At 43.2% G+C, this 20,351-nt stretch overlaps 1 protein-coding gene across 2 annotated transcripts in view; it reads right to left on the bottom strand.

Moving 5' to 3' along the window:
* COL24A1 (collagen type XXIV alpha 1 chain) overlaps positions 1 to 13,105 on the bottom strand; it is a 310,883-nt gene extending 297,778 nt beyond the window's left edge. Inside the window, exon 1 of one of the 2 annotated variants that reach the window (XR_012220101.1) lies at positions 12,798 to 13,105. Coding sequence is in view for 1 of the 2 variants with exons in the window: in XM_073544400.1 (XP_073400501.1) it covers positions 12,798 to 12,853 (56 nt within the window). In the remaining variant the exon portion in view is untranslated. The remainder of the gene's footprint in view (positions 1 to 12,797) is intronic. The other variant, XM_073544400.1, reaches the window with a different exon arrangement.
* Between the last annotated feature and the right edge of the window lie 7,246 nt (positions 13,106 to 20,351).

The raw sequence follows: 20,351 nt of genomic DNA, 5'->3' as shown, positions 1-20,351 counted from the left end.
AGTAGTCAGCAGTCTCATAGACTGGAGCAGCAGCTGTGCTAAAGCCCCAATCTCAGGATTGCTGGGGGTCCTTGCAATCAGCAGGTTATCTCTTAGTCTATAGAGGATGGCTAACCCTGTTTTTATTTTTGTAACACCCATTCTGAATCTCTATGTTCCCCCCCAATACAATAATAACACTTAAAAAATTCACTTCCAGTCCAAGCGGTGTCAGCACTACCTCTCCCGGGGATTGAGATATTTTTATGCCATGCGATCCCTGAGGCCAATCAGCACTGGCTTCACACTCTCCACCTTTGGACAAATCACTTTCCTGGAGTAATTGACATCTGGAGGATGTGGGAAGTCAACTGCAGCTCTGGCTTCCTCGAGCTGTCTTGATTTGTCCGAAGGTGGAGAAAAGGAAGCCAGTGCTGATTGGCCTCAGGGATTGCATGACATAACAATATCACACAATCCCCGGGAGAGTAGGTGTTAATATTTTACAGGGAGGAAACATAGGAATTCAGAATGGGTTGTCCATGTAATCCCTTTAAATTCTCAGGATTGTTTCTGTCGTGTCTTATTGCTTTCATTGTTTTAGCAAAATGTCAACATTTTAGCATATTTTTGGTTTTTCGGTCTAACATTCTGTTCTAATGAAATTTTAATATATTTTGACAGTAGCCGGAGCTTAATTTTTCCGCTGCAAAGCTCTGTATCCCAGCAAAGAAAAATGGAAAAAGACTTATCACCGATCCTCAGATGTCTGTATTAATAAATACTGCTAAGTCCTAATAATTCTAAGGCATTTATTCTTAAGGAGTGTTCACACGTTCTGTATTTGCACCATTTTTTGTGGTGACAGAAAAAATGCTGTGTACAATACATGGGATTTTTATTTGCATTTTCGCCCACCCATATATACCAAATAAGCTGTGTAAAACATGCAGCAAAAACACCACGTGTGAACATACCCTTAGGGTTCTCTGTTGTGCTCTCACTCTTTTACTCCTCCTTGGGATTTCTGAATAAATTGACAAATGAATGTTACCTTTCCCCATCCCTACATACAGGGCCGGACTGGCCATTTGGCAATTCTGGCAAATGCCAGAAGGGCCTGTCTGGTCATGGGCTGCTTTGGCTGCTACATTGTTAACAGAATTGATGTTCTCAAGACACCCATACTGTTAAGAGTTGTGACGGAGCACAAAGTCACCAAAGATCTATCACTTATCCCAGCAGGCCAAGGGAATCATTAATAGTATTAGTCTTGTAGTAAATCTTGCTTTCCTCCATCCATGGTAATATTAGTAATATATTTCATCTGGTGCATGGGGGCGTGAATAGCATGGGCCTGTGTGATTTTAAATGCCAGAGTTGAATTTCAGTCCCAGTCCGTACCTTCCTACATAGCACCCTACGAGAGTGTGTAGAAATATACGCCCCCAACTAGTAACAGTTGTCAATGTATTCATAAATTTCTAGGAGAAATGGCAAAATACAGAGTTCTAGCAAAACATTATTTTCAATTGTTATATGACAGGTAGTGCAAGAATTTACTGGTGACAGGTTCTCTTTCAATGATACAATTTCATTCGCCCCCACTAGGCGGAGCTCATTGTATACTGTTTTATTATTATATTCAATTTATAAGGCCCCATTCATTTCACCTTTTTTTTTTTTTCTTACATATGTTTAGTGTGTATGCCAGGATAAAAAGAGGATCTATAAGTGAGGAAAACTTAAGTGTTCATCCCAACAGTTCAGTAAAAACATATTCACCCATATTTTAACATGGTAGTCTATGGGTGACAGCATGGAATCCAACCATCACATGTATACATCATGAGCTTTTAATGAGATTTCCAGGATATATCCTTTAAATGGATATCAAATTACTTTATGGGGGATGGATGCCACTGCTATATATCATTAAAGCCCCTGAATAACAAATTATATATATAGGGATTCCACTCTTTGGCAGCGGTAGGCACGAAAGTCTCTTGGTCATAGACGAGCTAGATTTGTTTTAGTCCATAAACCTGTCCGACATAACACAAAATAAACAAAACAGTCCATATAAATGGAAATGGGCTTCGCAGGACCTTGGCAGTCACTTGCACACCTGATCGGTACACCAGAGGTGTTTCCACCTCGACTCCCAGCACGAAATGAGACAGGTGAACTGCCTTTTACAGCATGTACCAGGCCCTGGAACTGGAGGTAAGGGAACGGCAAGTCCCACCCAGCTCTTTGGCCGTTCCTAAAACCTGGACCCAAAAATCCAGACCCATTAAAAAACACCTCTCAGCACCATACATGCTGGTGCCTGCTTCTTCGGGTTCTACATAACCGAGGCAAACCACCTGAGCGATAATTACCTCCTGTGCAAGACCTGTCCAGCTGCCACCCTACAATATATATATAAATATATATATATATATATATATATTATTATTATTATTATTTATTGTTATAGCGCCATTTATTCCATGGCGCTTTACATGTGAGGGGGGTATACATAAAAACAAGTACAATAATCTTAAACAATACAAGTCATAACTGGTACAGGAGGAGAGAGGACCCTGCCCGCGAGGGCTCACAATCTTCAAGGGATGGGTGATAATACAGTAGGCGAGGGTAGAGCTGGTCGTGCAGCGGTTTGGTCGATCGGTGGTTACTGCAGGTTATAGGCTTGTCGGAAGAGGTGGGTCTTCAGGCTCTTTTTGAAGGTTTCGATGGTAGGTGAGAGTCTGATATGTTGTGGTAGAGAGTTCCAGAGTAGGGGTGATGCGCGAGAGAAATCTTGTATGCGATTGTGGGAAGAGGAGATAAGAGGGGAGTAGAGAAGGAGATCTTGTGAGGATCGGAGGTTGCGTGCAGGAAAGTACCGGGAGACGAGGTCACAGATGTATGGAGGAGACAAGTTGTGGATGGCTTTGTATGTCATGGTTAGGGTTTTGTAATGGAGTCTCTGGGCAATTGGGAGCCAGTGAAGGGATTGACAGAGGGGAGAAGCTGGGGAATAGCGGGGGGACAGGTGGATTAGTCGGGCAGCAGAGTTTAGAATAGATTGGAGGGGTGCGAGAGTGTTTGAGGGGAGGCCGCAGAGCATGAGGTTGCAGTAGTCAAGGCGAGAGATGATGAGGGCATGGACTAGGGTTTTTGCAGATTCTTGGGTGAGGAATGAACGGATGCGTGAAATATTTTTGAGTTGAAGTCGGCAGGAAGTGGAAAGGGTTTGGATATGTGGTTTGAAGGAGAGATCAGCATCAAGGATTACTCCGAGGCAGCGAGCTTGTGGGACTGGGGAGAGTGGGCAGTCATTTACTGTAATTGATAGGTTCGTAGGGGGGGTCACGTGAGATGGGGGAAAGATGATGAATTCTGTTTTGTCCATGTTGAGTTTCAGATACCTAGTGGAGAAGAAGGATGAAATAGTGGACAGACATTGAGGGATTCTGGTTAGTAGGGAGGTGATATCTGGTCCAGAGATGTAGATCTGTGTGTCATCAGCGTAGAGATGATACTGAAAGCCATGAGATTCTATAAGCTGTCCCAGGCCAAAGGTGTAAATAGAGAACAGCAGGGGCCCTAGGACTGAACCTTGTGGGACTCCGACAGATAGGGGGCGAGGTGAGGAGGTGGTGTGTGAGTGGGAGACGCTGAATGTCCGGTCTGTTAGGTATGATGAGATCCAGGAGAGGGCCAAGTCTGTGATGCCGAGGGATGAGAGGGTCTGTAATAATAGGGAATGGTCCACTGTGTCAAAGGCAGCCGACAGGTCCAGGAGGAGGAGGACAGAGTAGTGTCGCTTGCTCTTGGCAGTTAAGAGGTCATTGGTGACCTTAGTAAGGGCAGTTTCAGTGGAGTGGTGTGACCGGAAGCCAGATTGTAAGCGGTCGAAGAGGGAGCAAGAAGAGAGATGGGAGGACAGTTCAAGGTAGACGTGTTGTTCCAGTAGCTTGGAGGCGTATGGGAGAAGTGATATAGGGCGATAGCTAGATGCAGAGGATGGGTCAAGAGAGGGCTTTTTGAGGATAGGTGTGATGGAGGCATGTTTAAAGCTTGAGGGGAAAACACCAGTTGTTAGTGATAGGTTGAAGAGATGGGTTAGGGTTGGGATGAAGACTGTGGTGAGGTTTGGGATGAAGTGGGATGGGATCGGGTCGAGTGCACAGGTGGTGAGATGTGATCTTGAGAGTAGAGTGGAGAGTCGATCTTCTGTAATGGTGGAGAAGTTGGTTTTGAAGGTGGAGGGCTGGGAAGATATATATATATATATATATATATATATATTGGGAGCTTTTCCTAACAGATACAGCAGACAAAAAAACAAGAAACTTTTAAGAATGTTCTTACAAAGGCTGTTTAGACACTTGTATACAATAAAAAAAAAAGATGCATTTTTTATGTACCTGTCATGAGAAATCTAGTGTAGAAGCTATATGCAAATCAGGGTGGAAGTGCAGTGGAGGAGTATCAATGCACTTGAATGGCTTCTTCTAGGTGCATGAACACGCCCCGAGTAGACTTTCAGCCTCATTTGCATATTGTTTCTATCCTAGATTTCTCATGATTGGCACATCGGATTGCTATAAAAAAGGTATAATTTTTCTTGCAGAATAATGGACAACGCAGTCATGCCACTACTTCAGTATGCAAAAAAATGATTAAAAATGTGATGATGGGTTCCCTTAAAAGGAGCATAGGACATAACTGTATACTATTGAGGTCTGCTTCCTTCAAGTGGAGGCTGAAGACAACCAGAACTTTTACATTAAGCTGTCTGCAGGGGATTTATCTGTATCACTAAGAAAAGATCTCCATCCGCTATAAAGATAAGAAGCGTCAGTCCTATGTAAGCCGGCAGAGATGTTTCTTCTATATGTGGATGAGCATTTAATAATGTACGAGCAACCACGCAGACCTGTACTTAAGTCTTTGGCATGTCACAATAAAACTTCCAAAACTTAGACAGGTGTCGCCGAGGCCTATGCGACCCAACCCATCCGCCTGCAGGGCAGCAATCTCTGACATGAAGCATTTGAAGCTATTTTGGATTCAGTTCTCCTTTATTGGCCCGCACAGAATGATCCAGGACATAACAGCTGGAACTGACTAGGAAAGGGGGTCCGATCTGTTATTTTAAAGTCCTGTAAAACCTCTTTAAGTGAACTACCATTAGCAGGTTCCTTCTGATGATAGCGACACAACAGGGTGTCTATATAATTGGACCTCATTTAAAGGGGTCAGCGGTGGAGTTTAGCACTGACGGTGACATTAAGACCCCACATACTTGCTGAGACACGTTCACAATTGGCAGGTATCATTCATCAGTCCTGCCGATCGGGGTCACAACTTTATTGGCGCCACTTAGCTCTCATGTGGAAGTGATGCTGGACAACCCCTTTAAGGAGTATACTTGGGTAAGATGGAGCATTGCATAGCTGCCCTTGAAATCAATAAGCTGTCTAAATAACTTAAGGATGTACTGGGTTTTTCAAAGCAAATAGCTTTCTCTATTTTTGCCATTTTACAGTCATCACTTATTGCAAAGTGTCAGAGCGTGTAAGGACATGCCCGGTCAATGAGGGAAAGGCAGATCCCAGCTTTAGTTATTCCTTTCCAGGATTAATAACAGACGAACATTAGACAGTGCAGAGTTCTAAGTAAATATGCCCAATCATTACTAAACCAGACAGATCCTCTTTAAATAGCAATGACTGCAGTGCCTCTCACAGGTTGCAAGAGGGAACTACACTTCAACAATTGAAACATTTGCCAATCACTGCACGGCTTTTATGTTATTGTGAATTACACAATATATAGGATATAGTCATCTCCCCTTATAAAAAACGGAATAACAATATATATGTATTCTCTCTGCGTGCACAGGACGGAAAATAAATGCAAAAAGGAGGGAACCTCGTGTTAGGGAAGGCAGATCAAGGAAAACATTGTTCATAGAGAAATGAGAATTATGAAAGGTGCAGAGTGTTTGCACTATATGCCTGATGTTTAGTATCCACATGATGTGTGGTCCTGACTTACGGTGTGTATCTGCAGGAATGTTCCTTCTCTTTAGTAATGGGGTCAGAGTCCTGAATAAAGCAACACTTGGTCCCATTTATTATGATGTTTTTTTTGTCTAGTTTTTGGGGGTTTTTTTTGTCCATCTTTCATTTGCATCTTATTCTACTTTTAATTTGTGCTTTTTTTTTTTTTTTTTTTTTTTTTTAAAGGGAACCTGTCATTAGACTGATGCTGTCAGGACAATGGGCACCAAAACGTTCCGATGCTTCAAAGACGAGTCGAGTCAGATGATGTACCCGGCTGGGCTCTTCCTGCACCATCACATTTTTAAAAAGGTTGCAAAAGTTTCTGCACAAATGTACACTGGCATTTCTTGGCACAACTTTTGTGACATTTAGGGGAATGCAACTTTTTTTTTTTTTTTGCACTTCTGCGGTTGTTCCCACTTGCTCGGTACCCAAGACAGCTGCCTGCTGTGCACGCCACTAAATTCGGAGCTGTCATCTTGCTCTGATATGTGCTGCCAAATACATCTCTTCTCAAGATTAGCCGCTATTGGCGCAGCAACGTCACTGGGACCAGTATTAATCAGTAATGTCCGGGACTTATGGTAGTGAATGTGAATTACAAAAGACAGCAGCCTCATCGCTGATCTACGCTTTATGACCTATTCTAAAAGAGTCTGCACAGGTGTAACCTGCAGCCGTCCTACGGCTATGAAGGTGATGGGGGACGTTCATTAGCAAATGCCAGCAACTTCCATCTTGGAGAAGCCGAGAGACATGGAAATTACAACCTGAGCCCTAATGTGCACAGGAACTGATGCAGCTGGTTGAAGAACATGGGAAATCTGCAACCAGGACAAACTGCAAAAATATGCAAACTTCATTGACTCTTTTGGTAATGGACTAATCAGGCAATGAAGTTTCTATAGAATGTGGGTTCTGAATAGATACCCCAACCCTTAGAACTTGTTCAGTATTTGGTCAGTATGTTACATCAGTATTTGGAAGCCAAAACCAGGAGTGGGTGAGAAATGCAGAAGTGGTGACGTGTTTCTATTATACTTTTCCTCTGAGTGTTCCACTCCTGGTTTCGGCTTCTAAATACTGATGTAAAATACTGACCAAATACTGAATGTGTGAACATGGCCTTAAGGGAATTATCCCACCAAGATGATCAATTTAAAATGAAGTCACCCTGACGATCAGCTGACTGCACCAGCTCTGGCTTCCTTAACCCTTGTTGATCATCCATTTTTCCCAGCAAGGTATTGTATAGTCTCCATCTTCTCCGGCAACCCATTCAAATGTGAGGTTGATCATGAAATATAAGGTCGTGTATACAATATCAATGCGATACAAAATACAAAAGATCATGAAAATCAACTAAATACAGGTAAAACAAATAAAATACAAGGTCATGTCAGTCCCTTTCCACTCTCGGAATAGAGAGGATGTGGGGTCCCAATGTCTCTTTAATAGTATCTGCACTTTTATAAAACTTTTGACATGTCAGAAGTTTTTTATTAGTGGGGTCCAAGTTCTGAGACCCCCCATTGATCACTGAAACAAAGGGGCAGAAGTGTTCAGCTGAGTATTGGTCTTCTAATTTAGATGGATGTAGCTGAAGATGGACTCATATTCTTCGGTTTACCAAAGGTTTTATGCCGGAAAACTGTTTTAAAACTTTATAAAAGTCGCAAGGATGCGCAAAAGATTTGCAACTTTTGGCAGGTTCACGCCACTTTCTCTCAGCTCCGACAACATGGGTGAAGCTGGGGCCAGATGGGGACATGACGGAACATGGCAACTCCCACTCATCAAATTGCCCGTTAAGTCAGCTTTCTGGCGTGGTGCATAGGGGCACTCGCCACTTGTCAGATGCTCCTCTTAATGAATCTGGTGCCTCGCACTCCACCCTGCTCACTCAACAAGACCAGTGTGAAAAATGCAGGTCTTTATGATTTGGGGCCGTAGGATCTTTTCCGATTAGAGAAGCGCTCGGCCCTTTGGTTGACGTCTTACCACAAGACTTCTGACACGTCAAAAGTTTTTTTAAAGTATAGAAACTCATCAACGATCGTTCCTTAAAGAAGTCTTTTATTGTGACTGTTTTTCTTCTGCACTCTGCCAACCCAACTCCTGTTCAGCCCCATTCAAGTAAAGGGTGCCAGCTGCAGGCAGGTGATTGAATCGTCAGGGTACGGAGAATAGAAGACACCGATCTGCACCAGAGCTGCATTCCCTTCATTCTCAGGATTGGGGATACCAGAGGTCGTACCTTCATTGACTATTTGACTATAGCGTGTCAGCATAGCTTTATGAAATGGAAATACCCCTTTAATTCCATTGCCTTTTTATCGAATATATTGATATTTGGAGCTCATGATTGTACAACGCCGCAGAATATGTTGGCGCTTTATCCACAACGTTCATTATTATTGGTTTTAACCAAACTGAAGAGCAATAAATCACAGAAAAAAAAGAACAAAGGTGTTGGGGTAAAAACTTGAAGATCCACAATTTTAATTGCCTGACGTGAAAAGGTTATTTACAGCTTTGTATCAGTGCCTGCATCATTGCACACGCCAAGGAGCATCCAGAGAGCAGCACAAACAGGAATCTGGAATGTGTTTCATCTGAAAGAGGTGATTTTTAGGAACAGAAACATTAAAGAAATGCCCAGAATACTAACCACAAGGCAGATCACCTTTATGACACATGATCTTTCTATTGCAGGATATCACTCAACCTTTCCCAGTGGAAATAGAAGTGCAGATAACTTCCTTTTCAGCAACACTACAAACCACAGATCACTTATTGACACCCTGTGATCTATATCCCGCTGCCAAACAGATTCCAACACCCACATCGGATCACTGCCGCTCAGGCTAGGACTGGCCCACAGGAGTACAGGAGAATCCTCCGGTGGGCCGCTCTGCAAGACTGAGCAGTACTTGGCACAATGTACTTTCTACAGACAAAGGAAAATCTTACTCATTTAACAATCTATCCAGTTCTTTTGCATGTAGCTGAAAAGTTGGGGCCTGGAGTTGGTTATTGGTGGGCCTTTGGCACCCCAGTCCGACACTGCTGCCGCTACCCGAACAGAACATTTCCACTAGCAACACTCCATGGTAGACTGGCTAGGCAGGCACGTTTCCTGACCCATGTACGTCTGCACATCGGGGTCCATAACACATGCATTGGTTCCTTGGAGTCACAGGAAGGGGTCTCCAATATTCCAGCTGTATACGGACCCGTGTATGCGGTTGTTGCATCATGGCTGTATATAACGAGTCTTTGAGGGGCTCAAAAACCATGAATTTTTCAAGCAGAAGTTGATTCAGGAAACGCTTCTCTTTTGGAGAGATTTTGGATTAATTTTTCTTTTCCTGAAGAGTTATTGAATTGTTTTTGGAATATTTTTTTTGCAGCCTTTTTAATTGGACAGTGTCTAGTTTGGAGTGAATTCCATCACTATGCGGTTCAAAGAAGTGACCCGCACATTTTTTTCTCCACCAGGCATTTTTTTTAAAACCTCTTCAGAAAAAAGAAGGTCAGAAAACTTCTCATATGAACTGTAAACTAGATTTCCTATGGAAATTAATACGGTGAGTTTCCAAAGAGTTTTTGAGGAGGATTTTGGAGCAGATCCTCTCCATAAAACTACTCAGAAAACTAATAGTGAACTATGAGAACCAGTACTGTTACATTTCCACTTAGGGTACGTGGGCACAATGTCTTTTTCATGTGGATTTCGTCTGGAAATGCGTCGCAATAAATGAACGTTGTGAACAGCAATGTAAAAACGGCATTGCTGTGCACATGTTTGTTCTGTCTTATGTCACAGCTTTAGGCATCATTCAAATTCATTTTTCCATGTACAAGAAAAACGGACCAATAATTCTGATCAGAGTTTGTTCAGCGTTTAATACGATTTTCTCGTACATGGAGAAATGAAAATAAAAAAGACTCCACCGTCTCCATTCTGACAGTGCATGACAATCGGACTGTCATCCAAGTGCAGTCCTATTTTTTAAAAGGACCCATTGACCTGCATTGCCGATTTTGATCCGACCCTCGGCTCAAAATAGGACATCTCTCTGCAAATTTGCTTGGACCTCTCGGTCCATGAATAGTCACGGGCATGCGAGTGGCACCATAGAATACAAGTACAAGAGATATCTGGGAAAATCATGGATAGCACTCGCATGAAAAAATCGGACGGGATCAGAAACCGTCAAGCGGTTAAAAAAGTGACATGCTCATTCATTGGGAAGAAAACGCGCCGATGGCGGAGCAGTTTCAGGAAAGACCACTTGCGTTTCCCTGAAGCGGCTTACGCCAGCGGACTAAAGGCATAGTGTGGACATATCTTTATATTACCGCTAAAAACCAAACCATTGAGGCATAGACCCTTTAAAAATTCTGCAAAAAATAGATTTTGGAGTGCAATTTTGTCCATTTTTTTTGCCCTAAAAAAATGGGAAAATGCAATAAAATCCTAAAAAATAGGGCAAAAATATATAGAAAAAATGGCATGTTGCAATCCGTGTAACATTTGGTTACGTCAGTAAAAAAACCCTCACTCTGACGCAAAGTGCGCACAGGCCCTTATTTATACCGACACGAAAATCTTGCGAACATCCCAAAAATCTGCCCGCTGTTTATCAGTAGGCCGCCAGTATCCCCCGTGCATGTGGCGAGCCTGTGTAATGTGACTCCTGGTTATACATTTAGGATCTGAGAAGCCCTCAGTGACTGCAGCCCGAGTTCCTCTCACAACAAGTTCATACAAATATGTGAAGGATGGCGTCTCCCAAACTGCTAACACATGGGGGCTCTCAGCCCGCTAGACCTCCAGCTAGTGTCATTCCTGTCACAAATAGACCGGCTAAGAATGGCTGTCAGTGACATCCCCTGGAAATAGCTTTTACGCGGTGCTCTGTCCCGGGTCGTGGATTCCATTTTTGGCCCCAGAATGGTTTCATACCCCTCTATTTTCATACGTACTTTCCACTCCAGCGCAGCCCTCAGGGGGCGAGGGGGGATGTATTGACTCTGTCATGTAGCTGACAGTTTCTTACACTATGTGCCCAGGCCGCTATACAAACACATTCATCTCCTGTCATCTATATAAGATATTTGTTCTATTTAAGAAGCCGGCGCAAAGTGACAAGTTGCCGCACGTGATGTATTTACTCCATCGCCTTCTCGACACGAGCCGTCAGAATGGACAGCCACGGTTCATTGAGCCGTCATAGCAATTCATAAGAGTCGAACAACGCTTTACGATTCAGTGCGGCTGCGCTTCCAGCCCCGGCTGGGACAACCTGATCCGGTAGGAGGGTTCTCGAAAAGATTGCAGGCTGGCCCAGTTCCAGGGGAAGCACTAGACATAGCAAACATGACTAATAACCTGAAAAAAACCTCGAAACATGACTTGGAGACAAGCACCCATTAAAAATCGGTCTTTGTGAGGGGGTGATCTTCTGAAAGAAGATGGGTAATTATGGCGGGACTGAAAATGAGTCTAGATAAGGGGTGTTCTTCTCAAAGAAGATGGTTAATTATGGTGGGGCTGAAAATGAGTCTAGATAAGGGGTGGTCTTCTGAAAGAAGATGGGTAATTATGGTGGGACTGAAAATGAGTCTAGATAAGGGGTGGTCTTCTCAAAGAAGATGGGTAATTATGGTGGGACTGAAAATGAGTCTAGATAAGGGGTGGTCTTCTCAAAGAATACGGGTAATTATGGTGGGACTGAAAATGAGTGTAGATAAGGGGTGGTCTTCTCAAAGAAGATGGGTACTTATGGTGGGGCTAAAAATGAGTCTAGATAAGGGGTGGTCTTCTCAAAGAAGATGGGTACTTATGGTGGGGCTAAAAATGAGTCTAGATAAGGGGTGGTCTTCTGAAAGAAGATGGGTACTTACGACGGGACTGAAAATGAGTCTAGATAAGGGGTGGTCTTCTCAAAGAAGATGGGTAATTATGGTGGGACTGAAAATGAGTCTAGATAAGGGGTGGTCTTCTCAAAGAAGATGGGTAATTATGGTGGGACTGAAAATGAGTCTAGATAAGGGGTGGTCTTCTCAAAGAATACGGGTAATTATGGTGGGACTGAAAATGAGTGTAGATAAGGGGTGGTCTTCTCAAAGATGGGTACTTATGGTGGGGCTAAAAATGAGTCTAGATAAGGGGTGGTCTTCTCAAAGAAGATGGGTACTTATGGTGGGGCTAAAAATGAGTCTAGATAAGGGGTGGTCTTCTGAAAGAAGATGGGTACTTATGGCGGGACTGAAAATGAGTCCAGATAAGGGGTGGTCTTCTCAAAGAATACGGGTAATTATGGTGGGACTGAAAATGAGTGTAGATAAGGGGTGGTCTTCTCAAAGAGGTGGGTTTTTTGGAAGCTCCGCTGGGGAGGGAGATTTCTATACAGTGCTGTGGAATATGTTGGTGCTACATATTTAACAATAAAGCAAACAATGACCAAACTTCTCATAAAGAAGATGATGGCAGCGATACAAGGAACTGTTCTAGCCTCCAAGGCTTGCAATTCAGAGTCGAACAAGACATTTAGCACTTTAACAAGCGAGTCAAAGCTACCGAAGGGGTGTAAATGTTCTCTACGCGGACTGACACCCAAAGGCTTGCACTCTACGTAGCAGCCAATGACTGCGGCAGCGTAGAGGGGTGTGCAGTCTGTTCTATGAACAAGCACTGCCTGGCATCCCAATCACTGCACCCATGCCCTCCCACCGGTCACTTACGTTTTTGCTATGGGAGAGATGTATCCACTCCTTGTCCTTTGAGCTCCTAAATGCATTTGTCTGCATTTGTCCACACAGCTGAGATCTAGTCGAAATCAGAAGCCAAGTGGGAGATTCAGGTGTTTGCAGGCACATCCACACCTTGGCATGGCTTGCAAGATCCAGGGACTGGCACCCATCAGTGGCACATTGCACCTGGTCCTGCGCCTGGGGCTCCAAGTTAGGGACAAGTTGCAGAGCTCTTTGGGCCAGCAGAACAACTGCAGCTCCTTCTGTGTTCTGTGCAGATTGTCTGTGACTGCAGGAGAATCCTGCCTGGTGGTGTTAGATTTCAGCACAGTGATTCCTGATGACATCAGCAGCTGCTGTATAGTATATGGGACTGTGAGAGTATATGTGTGTGTCACTGGAGGAAGCTCCTCCTGTTCTTCACATACTGTAATCTCTTTTTTTTTTTTTTTTTTGGACCACTGATTTGCCAGCATTACAACCAGATAAATTCAGGACAGGAAGTATCTCGGTGCAATATGAGCCAAGAAGGAGAACACAGCTTCTGTCCTTCAACATTGACTCTATACCGTCCACCGGTGGTCTTCAGCCTCCAGTGGTGGCAAAACCATAACTCCCAGCATGCCCTGACAGCCTGCAACTAGTCTGGAGGCTAAACGACAACATGTTGTATGCGACAGAAGATCCCAGATAAAGTCACGAGACCCAAAACATTTGTGCCGTCACGCAATTCTTTTAGAATTGCAATTTTGCCAGGGGGAAAAAAAAAACATCCAAATCGGATGCGACTTGTATTGAAGTCTATGGCAAGTGAGTCGTGGGCAAATTGTAACCAGTGATGGAATGTTGGGAATAACATTGGCAAGGTGACACTGTATTAGATGAGATGTCACTGCGTAATACTGTGCAGAAAAAACTGGGGAACGAAAGAGAGCAATAGGGTTCAAAGTCACACGTTTCGAAATCATAGACTTCTTCATCAGGAGAAAACACAAACTGATGAAGGGACCGGAAGGCTTCGAATAAAGATTCCCATCCGATCTCTTGGAATCTTGGCACAATCCAACACTGGGATCTCAATGTCATAGTCTAGCTTTATGGTTTTGCAACCACTGGAAACTTCGGATATAGGATGTAGAGTAGCACCGTCCAACTAATCTGAAGACATGATCAGGGAGTACACGGGTTGGACTTGATATAGATTTGGCACCTGATTTCCTAAATCTGCATACGATCCATTTACTCTAGAGGCAACAGGAAATCTTGAAACCATGGAACAACTTATTGGTGTCACGCCGTTCTGTTTGTATTTGATTGTCGGCGTGACGCCAAATCCAGGCTTGAATCCTTGATCCTGTACCTATTCCTTACCTGATTATGTCTGAACTGTCTGCTGTGTTATGTTCTTGGAATCCCTCTGTGTTTGGAGCCCCGCACCCAGTGACTCTGAGACTCTTGTAACCGGTGTTCCTGCTGAGCATCTACTATGCTGTGCTCTGACTACCATGCGGTGCTAGCTCCATGCAGGCCCAGCAATCCTGCGGTGTTAGTACCATCACGCTTGAGTTCCTTCCTAGGTCTGATGCCCGGAGCCTGACGACCGCAGTCTGGAACCTGATGACCGCTGCCTGGAGCTGGATGACTGCAGTGGTGCCTGTAAGTCGTATTGGATGTCCGGAACCAAACGACTCCCATCTGATGTCTGCCGGTGACTTTGATGTCCTGTGGGTGACCCTGATGACCTTGTGTGTCCTGATGACCTCGTGTGTCCTGGTTTTGTCTATGTACTGTGACTTTACTTTAAGTAAACTTTACTTTATTTATACCTGAAGTTGTGCGGTGTCATCAAGTCTTTCGTGTCCTTGTCCACATGCTCAGCTACCACAGTATCCCGGTCGCTGCCCTTCCCTAGTTCGGGTAGGCCCGGGTCCCCCTCTGTGGTATAGAGGGCCCATATTGCATCCCCGGGGGATGCCCGCCCCTCGCCATCGGCAATGGAGGCGCCTGCTGGGCCGCGTCTGGGTCTGCAGTCGTGACAATTGGTAGTTGAACATGTATCTGCTTACCTTGGGAAGAATAATCGGATAAGTTGGGTTGAAATCTCATCAGCCCCCTTTGTGGTCACCATCGATATGAGAGTGCCGAAGGTACCCGACAAAATATTTATGGCCGCCCTCTCAATGTAACGTGTTTTAGTAAAAATAATCATTATAACTTCTCAAAGTCTGCGCTTCAGATGATTGACATTATACGGCTTTACAACAAGAACCTTACATCAGCCCTTGTGATATTTGATGACCCCGGTCTGTTTCCCTTCTCATATTAGGTCAACGCCTCTGTCACTTGTAATCCTGTCTCCAGTAACGTAGTCAGAAAAGTGGACAGGTCATGGCCTGCCACCAGCACCTCCGCCCCTCATCCATACCAACGATCTGACCATCAACATGCCAGACTAAACTCATCAAGGAAGTGGTTTAAAAAATGTAAAGCATTAGATCAAAAGTGGAAAAAGCTCTTAATAATAGACTCATCGCGCCATGTACAGTGGGGCAAAAAAGTATTTAGTCAGTCAGCAATAGTGCAAGTTCCACCACTTAAAAAGATGAGAGGCGTCTGTAATTTACATCATAGGTAGACCTCACCTATGGGAGACAAACTGAGAAAAAAAAATCCAGAAAATCACATTGTCTGTTTTTTTTTCATTTTATTTGCATATTATGGTGGAAAATAAGTATTTGGTCAGAAAGAAAATTTCATCTCAATACTTTGTGATATATCCTTTGTTGGCAATGACAGAGGTCAAACGTTTTCTGTAAGTCTTCACAAGGTTGCCACACACTGTTGTTGGTATGTTGGCCCATTCCTCCATGCAGATCTCCTCTAGAGCAGTGATGTTTTTGGCTTTTCGCTTGGCAACACGGACTTTCAACTCCCTCCAAAGGCTTTCTATAGGGTTGAGATCTGGAGACTGGCTAGGCCACTCCAGGACCTTGAAATGCTTCTTACGAAGCCACTCCTTCGTTGCCCTGGCGGTGTGCTTTGGATCATTGTCATGTTGAAAGACCCAGCCACGTTTCATCATCAATGCCCTTGCTGATGGAAGGAGGTTTGCACTCAAAATCTCACGATACATGGCCCCATTCATTCTTTCATGTACCCGGATCAGTCATCCTGGCCCCTTTGCAGAGAAACAGCCCCAAAGCATGATGTTTCCACCACCATGCTTTACAGTAGGTATGGTGTTTGATGGATGCAACTCAGTATTCTTTTTCCTCCAAACACGACAAGTTGTGTTTCTACCAAACAGTTCCAGTTTGGTTTCGTCAGACCATAGGACATTCTCCCAAAACTCCTCTGGATCATCCAAATGCTCTCTAGCAAACTTCAGATGGGCCCGGACATGTACAGGCTTAAGCAGTGGGACACGTCTGGCACTGCAGGATCTGAGTCCATGGTGGCGTAGTGTGTTACTTATGGTAGGCCTTGTTACATTGGTCCCAGCTCTCTGCAGTTCATTCACTAGGTCCCCCCGCGTGGTTCTGGGATTTTTGCTCACCGTTCTTGTGATCATTCTGACCCCACGGGGTGGGATTTTGCGTGGAGCACCAGATCGAGGGAGATTATCAGTGGTCTTGTATGTCTTCCATTTTCTAATTATTGCTCCCACAGTTGATTTCTTCACTCCAAGCTGGTTGGCTATTGCAGATTCAGTCTTCCCAGCCTGGTGCAGGGCTACAATTTTGTTTCTGGTGTCCTTTGACAGCTCTTTGGTCTTCTCCATAGTGGAGTTTGGAGTCAGACTGTTTGAGGGTGTGCACAGGTGTCTTTTTATACTGATAACAAGTTTAAACAGGTGCCATTATTACAGGTAATGAGTGGAGGAAAGAGGAGACTCTTAAAGAAGAAGTTACAGGTCTGTGAGAGCCAGAAATCTTGATTGCTTGTTTCTGACCAAATACTTATTTTCCACCATAATATGCAAATAAAATGAAAAAAAAAACAGACAATGTGATTTTCTGGATTTTTTTTTCTCAGTTTGTCTCCCATAGTTGAGGTCTACCTATGATGTAAATTACAGACGCCTCTCATCTTTTTAAGTGGTGGAACTTGCACTATTGCTGACTGACTAAATACTTTTTTGCCCCACTGTATATGTTATTTCGGTAAAGGAAGTGGAAAATTTTCACTTTTTTTGGCCCAAATTGGCAATTTCTGCTGAGGTTTGTCCAATATGTATGGGTAGCCCGATCAGATACCTCCTATTCCTTAGCATTTCTCTAATACACAAGGGGTCAGCCCGGTCCTGCGTTCAGCCCTATCGGGTCACGAATAAAGAGTCTGACTCCACAATTGGTGAAAAAAAAAATGGGTGATCTGCACTGCTGGTTTTGTATCCAAAATAGGGATCGAATATGCGGTGGTATCAGAGTGTCACCCACTTTTTCCACTATTTGATTACCCTCCAACCTTTGGTGATGCAGCAGCTGGAACATCTCTTTTCCAAAGCTTGTTGGGGTTCACGCAACCTCCCAAGGTGAGCAGTTTCCACTTTCTCATTACATACCATTTTATCCGATAAAACCCTTTTGTGCTTGTCTTGCCCCCCAGGGTCGCCACTATTTAGCATCAATGAACCAACCCAAAGAGGTTACCGAAGAACATAATGCTAGTTATCGAGAACATACAGAAGTGTCCACCTCAATTCATGAGATAGCGAGTAATGTGCTGATCAATGGGGTTCTGACTGCTGGGACCCCCCGGTGATCTCCGCTCCATTCATCATGATTAGGACTGTTGGAAATAGCTGAGGGCAGAAAGTCCTGTAGACAATAAAAGGAATTGTAGCCGAGTTTCATTCAAGAAGCTTTGCAGATCGTTCTTCGGCTTTCAAAGCCCTCTCCTCGGGATCACTGAGATTGGACCCCCAGCAATCAGCACATTATCCCCTATCCGAATTTTAGGAAAACCTCTCGAAGAACATGTACAGGCCCTATACTGTGACACTCTAATATTACATACCCTTAGAACCAACGTATCTAGTAGAAGAGCTCCGTAATTCGCACCATCTGCTTGCACAGACTTTTACAGATCTGTACAAAACCAATCCCTTTGGACTACAGGGACAGATCAAGATTGGACAATTTCACAAGAATTCTGCAAAAAGTTCCTTTTAGAAAACTCAGACTTTTAATTACTTTTTTTTTCACAAGTTTAATTGGGGTGAAACATTTAAAAAAAAAAAAAAAAAGTTAAAAACAGGGACTATACCTGGAAGGAAGATGGATTTAATATATATAGGATCCAGGTTGACGACGTCAGTTCCTGCTGCTTTGAAACATTTCATAACTGTGGATTTCCTCTGCAAAGATTATTCCCATATGGAACTTTTTGGTAGAAAGTGAGGGCATTTGGCCTGTAGTTACAGGACTGAGGAGAGCCGGGTATGTGCACGTGTCCATTAATGGTTCAGTATAGTTGGTTTGCTGAGTTATTTTTTAGGATTCATACTGAAAATGCAATATAAATAGAGAAAACCACTGATCAACCAGGTCCATTCGATAGTGTATGTGTGCAAAAAGCTGAAGTGACTTCCATTATTTCAGGAAAGAGGGACATGTAATAGACTTCTATGAACAGGGACGAATATGGTGGTTGGACAATATGGAAACATTTAGCCTGTTTCTTTTGTTAAATGTTTTTTTTTTTTAAATTTTTGAACACTTTTTATCTTTCAGAGCACGATCATTACATTAAATAAACATGACACATAGACCACGGGATCAGATAAGACTCTTATTTCTTGTTGGGAACACGGAAATCAGCAGCAGTAGACTGACTCATAGTCCGCTCAATTGTATTGAAGAATTTATTGGCCACGTTTTCAAGGCAAATGTCATTGTGAAGGGAGAGGGAGTAGGTGAGCTGTAACATCACTTATAGTAAATAATGGATCCTGTGTTATCTGCTATGTATAGAGGTGTTACCAATCATTGTACAGGAGAAGGTGAGCTGTGATATCACCTATTGTGAATGGTAGATCTTTTGTCACCTACTGTATGTAGAAGTGTTATCAGTCATTGTACAGGAGGAGGAGGTGAGCTGTGATATCACCTATTGTGAATGGTGAATCCTGTGTTATCTGCTATATACAGAGGTGTTATCAGTCATTGTACAGAGGAAGGAGGTGAGCTGTGACATCACTTATTGTGAATGGTGGATCCTGTGTTATCTACTGCAGGGTTCCCCAACTCCAGTCCTCAAGGTCCACCAACAGATCATGTTTTCAGGATTTCCTTTGTATTGCACAGGTGAAGCAATTATCACCAGAGCAATACTAAGGAAATCCTGAAAACATGATCTGTTGGTGGGCCGTGAGGACTGGAGTTGGGGAACACTGATCTACTGTATACAGAGATGTTATCAGTCACTGTACAGAAGGGGGAGGAGGTTAGCTGTGATATCACCTATTGGGAATGGTGGATCCTGTCTTATCTACGGTATATAGAGGTGTTATCAGTCATAGTACAGAGGAAGGAGGTGAGCTTTGACATCACCTATTGAGAATGGTGGATCCTGTGTTATCTACTGTATATAGAGATGTTATCAGTCACTGTACAGAACGGGGAGGAGGTGAGTTATGATATCACCTATTGGGAATGGTGGATCCTGTGTTATCTACTGTATGTAGAGATGTTATCAGTCATTGTACAGAAGGGGGAGGAGGTGAGCTGTGACATCACCTATCCTGAATGGTTAATCCTGTTTTATCTACTGCATATAGAGGTGTAAATCCAACAAATGATGTACCACACTTCAGCATAGTCTAAAATATATTAGTCTATTAGAACTATAAAAAAACCCCATTATATCACATTCAAATATATGTATGCCAGAAAAATACAAGAAATATATAGGCGGATCAATAATAGTAAGGGTATTATAAAGTACCAGATCATATACCGTAATCAATTATAAACAAATCATACTGAGTAGTACAAAAAATAATAATAAATAGTAATAATACATAGGCAATCCATCAATTTACAATATAGATGCAGATATACACTTCTATACATGATACTATATAAAACAACGAATATCATTAATATAATAATTACCCAAACCCTATAAGAAATTGCTGCACCTCAACGCTTGTTTTGTATACTGATTTCTTGCTCCCCTTGAGAAAGCGGTGTGCGAGACGTATGTCAAGGTTCAGACAATTCTGTTGCTTTGCATCTTAGATTACAAGATCCTAATATTTCCCCACTTTATTTAGAGCCATTGCGTTCATCCAGCGCAACCACACCTTGGTCCTATTGCGTTGCTCTCAGAGATTCTCTCGCACCAGGTATATATCTATAATACCCATTGCTATATCCTTGGACCATAAATGGATGAAACATGATGGTCAGTTGATTTATATGTCAGCTCTGGTGTTGTGCCCTCAGCGCAACATCATAAGATGAGGGCCGACCTCAGGAAACTTTTTGTTTTCAAATATACTGAAGGTTCTGCACCTTGAAGCAAGTCTGTTCTCTTTTT

The sequence above is a fragment of the Dendrobates tinctorius genome, unplaced genomic scaffold, assembly GCF_039654945.1.
Source record: "Dendrobates tinctorius isolate UK_male_01 unplaced genomic scaffold, ASM3965494v1 ptg000138l, whole genome shotgun sequence".
Taxonomy (NCBI): Eukaryota; Metazoa; Chordata; class Amphibia; order Anura; family Dendrobatidae; genus Dendrobates; species Dendrobates tinctorius.
This window is presented reverse-complemented; position numbering and strand designations above follow the sequence as displayed.